The sequence below is a fragment of the Eimeria necatrix genome, genomic scaffold (assembly GCF_000499385.1).
Source record: "Eimeria necatrix Houghton genomic scaffold, Enh_scaff19, whole genome shotgun sequence".
Lineage (NCBI taxonomy): Eukaryota > Apicomplexa > Conoidasida > Eucoccidiorida > Eimeriidae > Eimeria > Eimeria necatrix.
Genome location: NW_013652540.1, coordinates 1 through 6931, shown reverse-complemented (window position 1 = coordinate 6931; position 6931 = coordinate 1). Strand labels below are relative to the sequence as shown.

General features: G+C 57.8%; 3 protein-coding genes across 3 annotated transcripts; 2 read left to right on the top strand and 1 right to left on the bottom strand.

Moving 5' to 3' along the window:
* Positions 1–680: 680 nt before the first annotated feature.
* Positions 681–2450, bottom strand: ENH_00026040 (hypothetical protein, conserved; the record flags this gene model as incomplete). The annotated part of the gene is made up of 3 exons (XM_013579732.1): positions 681–964; positions 1650–1864; positions 2404–2450. The coding sequence occupies 3 exons, from the start codon at positions 2448–2450 to the stop codon at positions 681–683; spliced, it is 546 nt and encodes a 181-aa protein (XP_013435186.1).
* Positions 2451–2580: 130 nt separating this feature from the next.
* ENH_00026030 (hypothetical protein, conserved) lies at positions 2581–4528 on the top strand (the record flags this gene model as incomplete). Its single annotated transcript, XM_013579731.1, has 6 exons — positions 2581–2646; positions 3108–3247; positions 3684–3753; positions 4000–4060; positions 4307–4345; positions 4485–4528. 6 exons carry the CDS (start codon positions 2581–2583, stop codon positions 4526–4528), a joined length of 420 nt encoding a protein of 139 aa, XP_013435185.1.
* A 1541-nt stretch (positions 4529–6069) lies between these two features.
* On the top strand, positions 6070–6537 carry ENH_00026020 (hypothetical protein; the record flags this gene model as incomplete). The annotated part of the gene is made up of 1 exon (XM_013579730.1): positions 6070–6537. One exon carries the CDS (start codon positions 6070–6072, stop codon positions 6535–6537), a length of 468 nt encoding a protein of 155 aa, XP_013435184.1.
* Positions 6538–6931: the final 394 nt, after the last annotated feature.

Sequence of the window (6931 nt, the reverse complement as noted above, 5' to 3'; positions counted from 1 at the left end):
GCTGGCTAGCTGGCTAGCTAGCTAGCTAGCTAGCTGGCTGGCTGGCTCGCTAGCTAGGCTAGCTAGCTGGCTCGCTAGCTAGCTTACTGGCTAGCTGGCTGGCCAGCTGACTGGATAGCTGGGCCAGTTAGCTGCTCAGCTGGCTAGCTGGCTAGCTAGCTAGCTAGCCAACCCAGCAGCAAGCTGGCCAGTTGGCTAGCTGCTCGCTCACTGGGCGTCTCGCAGCAAGTGGAATTCTCACTGCGTGCTAACATGAGGCCCGTCTTTCTAACTGCTGCCTTGCCTGCCAGCTAGCCAGCTAGCTAGCTAGCCAGCTAGCTGGCTGGCTAGCTAGCTTGCCGGCTAGCCAGCCAGCTAGCCAGCTAGCTAGCTAGCCAGCTAGCTGGCTGGCCGGCAGGCCGTTTTCCCAGCAGGGCCCTTGTGTTTGACTCGCCAAGTTGCTGACTCGGAAGCAGGGCTCTACAGCTAGCTGGCTAGCCAGCCATCTAGCTAGCTAGCTAGCTAGCTAGCTAGCTAGCTAGCTAGCTAGCCAGCTAGCTCCCCACCCGTCTGGCTCGCCAGCTAGCCAGCTAGCTGGCCAACCCTCCGCCGCTCCCGCTAGCCCGCCAGCCAGCCAGCCAGCCAGCCAGCTAGCCAGCTAGCCAGGCAGCTAGCCAGGCAGCTAGCCAGCTAGCGAGCAGCTAGCCGTCGCGCTTGTGGCCCTGGGCCTGCTGCTGCTGCTGCTGCTGCTGCTGCAGCAGGGCCCTGTGCTCGGGCGGCGGCTGCCAGCCGTGAGCAGCAAACAGCAGCGGCAACTCTTCAAGAAAAGCCTTAGAAGCTTTAGCAGCAAAATGCTTCGCCACAGATAAAGAAATGGCTTGCTGCAGCGGCTGCAGCGGCTGCAGCAGCGCGGGGCCCCCCGTGCTGCGGTAGCGGGGGTCCGCCTCGGGGTGTTTGGCCAGCAGCCGCCGCAGCAGCGCCTCGTCTGCAGCAGCAGCAGCGCAGCAGCAGCAGCAGCAGCAGCAGCAGCAGCAGCAGCAGCGGCGGCGGCGGGGTTTTGGGAAAGGGGAAGTGGAGTTTTATTTTGTTGAGGACTTTTGATGAATAAACTTTCAAAGTTTTAATTGCGATGTTTAATGCGGCTTTCGAGATGCTTAATATTTGGCTTTTGTATATGAATATGTCACATTGAATTATATTTATATTATTTATTTATTATTTATTTTTATTTATTTATTTATTTATTTATTTATTTATTTATTATTTGAAGTTATTTAATTGCATTTGCGGGGGGCGATCGGGTGTACGTACACCCCAAAAGCGCAAACACAAAGGCCGGAAGCAGCAACTGCTGCTGCTGCTGCTGCTGCTGCTGCTGCAGTGCAGCAGCAAAGGCAGCAAAATGTCTTTGAGACTTGCAGCACTTAGGACAAATAAAATCAGCTGCCCTTTAAATGCACTCCTGCTGCTGCTGCTGCTGCTGCTGCTGCTTTGAGCAGCAGCACACTTGGCCGCCGCAGCAAGAAGCAAACGCCTTCGCTGGTGCGAATGGATCTCAAATAGCAGCAGCAGCAGCAGCAGCAGCAGCAGCAGCAGCAGCAGCAGCAGCAGCAGCAGCAGCAGCAGATGACTTGCCTTCTTTCTTGAAGTAGACAGTCTCCTCGCCGGACCTTTTTTGCTCAAGAAACTTGACGCCCGAGAAGAGCCTGGGGGTGCCTGCCGTGGCAGCTGCTGCTGTTGTTGCTGCTGCTGCAGTTGCGGGGGGTCCCGCTGCTGCTGCTGCTGCAGTTGTTGCTGCTGCAGTAGTTGCTGCTGTGGGGCGCCTTGCGAAGCCCCGGGTGGCCACAGCGAGCATTTTGCTGCGAGCTGTCTATACACCTCAAGCCTGCACAGTGAACGACTCGTTCGCCCCAGCCGGCAGCCAGGGAAGCATTTAGAAGGACAAAAAGAAAAGAAGTGACGAAAAATGAGCAGCTGGGACTCGAGGGGAGGGCGCTGGGGTGTACATACACCCTGGCTTTTCAGGTGTACACGCAGCTCCGCAGCCGCGCGCAGCCAGAAGCGGCAGCCTCCGGGACTCGGGGGTGCACAGAAGCTGTTCAGATTTACTTTTTGCAAATTTAGAATATTATTTTACAAGTTCTTTTCGAAGAAGAAGAGAAAATGCAGCAGAAGAACCAAATCCACTTGCAGCAGCTGCTGGGGCTGGGGGCGCCGAGCGCCGCACAGCAGCTGCGCCGCCGCCGTGTCCTGTGCACAATCCCCCAAATTAGGGTTTAGGGTTTAGGGTTTAGGGTTTAGGGTTTAGGGTTTCCACTGAGGGCTTCGGTTGAGGCCCGAGGCTGCGCAGCAGCGCCTTCACTTCTGCGGCTGTCGGCTCGCGCCTTAGCCGCTGAGGTGTATGTACACCTCAGCAACCCTAACCTCTTGCCCCCGTTTTCATTTTTGCTTTTCTGCATTTCTGCTGCCATTACATTTTCCAAAAGTTCCTTTTCCTCCTCCTGGCCCGCGCATGGAGGTTTGCGGCGCAGCGGCGAGGGTTTAGGGTTTAGGCTTTAGGGTTTAGGGTTTAGGGTTTAGGGTTTAGGGTTTGGCCAGAAGATGAGCGGGGCCCTCGGCTTCGATCTCAGGGCAGAAACAGACGCCCTAAGAGCCAAGTACATCGAGGTGGGACATTCTGGTCTTGCTGCTGCTTTGCTGCTGCTGCTGCTTAGTTGCTGCTGCTGCTGCTTAGTTGCTGCTGCTGCTGCTTAGTTGCTGCTGCTGCGTAGTAGCCGCTGCTGCGTAGTTGCTGCTGCTGCTTAGTTGCTGCTGCTGCTTAGTTGCTGCTACTTCTGCTTAGTTGCTGCTGCTGCTTAGTTGCTGCTGCTGCTGTTGCTTTCCATTTGCTGCTGCTGTGTTGCTGTTGCTGCTTAGTTGATTCCGCTAGGCTGCTTCTGCTGCTCTCTTACTGCTGCTCACTTGCTGCTGCTGCTCACTTGCTGCTGCTGCTGCTGCTCACTTGCTGCTGCTTTTCCAGATCTCTACTCGTGCGCACATGCATATAATCGTGCAGCTGTATTTCAAGATCCAGAATTGAGGGTTTAGGGTTTAGGGTTTAGGGTTTAGGGTTTAGGGTTTGGCTGCAGCAAGTGGAGAGCGGCTGCCCCTGCCCTCGGCTGCAGTTCGAATTTGCTTCTTTGCTAATTTGCTCTCCAAATAAAAGGGACTTAAAGGACTCCGTGGACTTGCTCACGGAGTTGCTGGAAATCGGGTTTTGCAGGCAGTGGTCAGCTTAGGGTTTAGGGTTTAGGGTTTAGGGTTTAGGGTTTAGGGTTTAGGGTTTAGGGTTTGCGGTTTAGGGTTTAGGGTTTAGGGTTTAGGGTTTAGGGTTTAGGGTTTAGGGTTTAGGGTTTAGGGTTTTGTTTTAGGGTTTAGGGTTTAGGGTTTAGGGTTTAGGGTTTAGGGTTTAGGGTTTAGGGTTTAGGGTTTAGGTTTAGGGTTTAGGGTTTAGGGTTTAGGGTTTAGGGTTTAGGGTTTAGGGTTTAGGGTTTAGGGTTTGGGGGTGGACAGTGGGGAGAATGCGCGGGCGCGAGGGCGCCGTGCGGCGAGCACTTGGGGCTAGGTGGGTGGCGAGGGCTTAAACAGGGTTTAGGGTTTAGGGTTTAGGGTCTAGGGTTTAGGGTTTAGGGTTTAGGGTTTAGGGTTTAGGGTTTGCGCGCTAGGTCGGACTGCCTGTTCCAGCTGGCGCTGGTGTACTTGAAGTTGGGCCATTACTCTCTTGCGAAGCGAAGAGTGGAAACCCTCCTTCGAATGGTGGCAAACCCTAAACCCTAAACCCTAAACCCCAAACCCTAGCCAGCCCTAAACCCCAAACCCTAAACCCTAGCAGCTCCTAAACCCTAGCAGGCCACCCGTAGCCCTAGACTTGAGCGAATGCTTGCGCAGGGGCGCGTGCGGGGAGGAACGTGGCGAAGGGCCTAGGGTTTAGGGTTTAGGGTTTAGGGTTTAGGGTTTAGGGTTTGGGGTTTGGATGTTCAGGAGCCTCGCAACCTATCAGCCTTATCTCTGCACAGCCTTATATTGGACCGGGCAGCCTACGGTAAGAAGCTGGGGGTTGCTGCTCAGGGTTAGGGTTTAGGGTTTAGGGTTTAGGGTTTAGGGTTTAGGGTTTGGGGATTGGGGTGGCGGGTTTACAGTCCGGCGTCTACACTGTGCAGCTAAAGGCGTGGAGATTGAGGCGACAGCAAAGGTTTTGTGGCTTGGGACTTGGCGTTAGGGTTTAGGGTTTAGCGTTTAGGGTTTAGGGTTTAGGGTTTAGGGATTGGGGGTTGGGGTGTTTGTGCAGACGGCGTGAGCGGCTCCCTCCTTCTCGGACTTCTTGCAGGTATTTATAAACCCAAGAGGCTGAAGGGTTTAGGGTTTAGGGTTTAGGGTTTAGGGTTTGGGCCCATATGCGCTGCCTGCGGCTGCAGCTAGGGTTTAGGGTTTAGGGTTTAGGGTTATTAGATGCTTCTGTTATGCAGGCGGCGCTCTCCTTTACTTTTTTCGGTGGTATAAAAGCCACTAGGAGTCAGCTCGGCCTTCGAAGATTAGGGTTTAGGGTTTAGGGTTTAGGGTTTAGGGTTTGGGGGCTGCCCTTACCACCCAGTAGCCGCTACATAAATGAACTAAACCCCAATTAGGGGCCCCAGTTAAGGGGCCCCCATTGGGGGCCCTTCAAAGGGCCCTTTAGGTTTCCCTTCTAATTGGGGGGCCCCCAGGGGGGCCCCTTCTATTTAGGGGGGCCCCCCAAGGGGGCCCCTTCTATTTAGGGGGGCCCCCAGGGGGGCCCCAAAATCTATTCAGGGGCCCTCATATATATGTAGAGGGGCCCCCCTGGGGGCCCCCTTTCGTTGGGGGCCTTCAGAAGAAAGGGTACCCCCATGGGGGCCCCCTTTAGTAAGGGGCCCAACGGGGCCCCCCTAGGGGGCCCCCTGGGGGCTGGGGGGCCCCCCAGGGGCCCCCGGGGGGCCCCCTGTAGTTAGAGGGCCCCCAGCGCAGAGTGGCGAGGCGCGGGGGCCCCCCACAGTGTTGTCTCTGGCTTTGGGGGCCCCCAGCGAAAAGGGGGGCCCCTGGGGGCCCCCAGCCAAAAGAGGGGCCCCTGGGGGCCCCCAGCCAAAAGAGGGGCCCCTGGGGGCCCCCAGATGGCCCATCTCTTAGGCCGCCAATGGGGGCCCCCATCTAGGGGCCCCAAGTGGGGGCCCCCTAGTTGGGGGCCCTTAAATGGGGGCCCCCTAGTGGGGGGCCCCCAATGGGACGGCTTGTAGAGGCCCCTGGGCGTTGTTTACAGACTCGTGTTCGCGTTCAAGCTAGGGTTTAGGGTTTAGGGTTTAGGGTTTAGGGTTTAGGGTTTGGGGTTCTGGTGTCCCGGGCGGGCGAAGAAGGCGCTGTGTGCGGGGTAGCCGACGGACGGCGCAGCTAGGGTTTGACCAGCTAGGGTTTAGGGTTTAGGGTTTAGGGTTTAGGGTTTCGCAGCTGAGGCTCCGCCAAACTTAATGAAGTCTTAAGAGTAAAAGAGGGGCCAGGCCCCGAGCCAATAAGTGCGCCGGGTGTACGTACACCCCAGCCACCTTCGGTTTTCTGCGGCTTCCGCGTCTTCTTTGCTGCTGCAGCAGCACGAGCTGCTGCTGCTGCAGCCCTTAAAAGCCCCGCTGCTGCAGCAGCTGCTGCAGCAGCAGCAGCACTGCAGCAACCGCTCTGCTGCAGCACGGGCCCCGCCCAGCCACACAGGGCCATAACCCCCATGGGGCCCCTAAAGGGCCCCCCTGAGGGGCCCCTCAGAGGGCTCCCAGGGGCCCCCCATTGGCCCCCTAAAGGGGCCCCCCAGGGGCCCCCTAAGGGGCCCCTTAGGGCCCCCATGGAAACCCCTAGAGGCCCCCTTCGGCCCCCCGAAAGGCCTCCCTAGGGGCCCCCTAGGGGCCCCGTAGGGGCCCCCCAGGGGCCCCCCAGGGGCCCCCCAGACCCCGCTGGGGGCCCCTTTGGTACCTTTCTGTGGTGCTGCTGCTGCTGGTATTTCTGTGCTGCTGCTGCTGCTGGTATTTCTGTGCTGCTGGTTAGAACATGCCGCCCATGGGCATTCCGCCGGCCTGGCTGCCCGCGAGGTCTGCTGCTGCTGCTGCTGCTCTCGGCTCTGGGGCGTCGACTATTGCTGCTTCAGTTGTGGCCATAAGAGAAGCAACAGAAGCTGCGTCGCTGAGGGCTGTCTTCACCACCTTCGTCGGGTCTATTATTCCTGAGCAAACCCCCGCAGCAGCAGCAAACCCCGCACTCAGCAGCAGCACCAAGTGCAGCAGCAGCAGCAGCAAGTGCAGCAGCAGCACGTGCAGCAGCGGCACGGCGCTCCCGCTGCCGCCAGCAGCAGCAGCAGCAGCAGCAAGTGCAGCAGCAGCAGCACGTGCAGCAGCAGCACGGCGCTCCCGCCGCCGCCAACAGCAGCAGCAGCAGCAGGTGCAGCAGCAGCAGCAGCAGGTGCAGCAGCAGCAGCAGCAGCAGCAGGGCGAACCGGCTTCGATCATGTCGACGTATTTTCCGTTTTGAGCGTCGAAGCCGAAAGTTTTGCTGCTCTGCCGCAGCAAATTGCCAACTACAACAGCACCTTCGTGGCCGGCGTTTTCAGCAATAAGTTTGCAAGGAACTTGGCAGGCCTTCTCCACTATTTCCACCCCCACGCGCTGCTCCGCGTTCTCCACAGGCAGGTCCTTCAAACCCTAAACCCCAGCAGCAGCAGCAGCAGCAGCAGCAGCACAAGCAGCAGCAGCAGCAGCAGCAGCAGCAGCAGCAGCAGCTTAGCCGCTATTTCACGAGCAGCCCACGCCCTCCAGCCCAGCAAACAGCGCCCAAACCAGCACCACCTCCCCCTCCCCCCCCTCCCCACCCCACAAAACAATAATAACAATAACAACAACAACAATAATCAGCAGCAGCAGCAGCA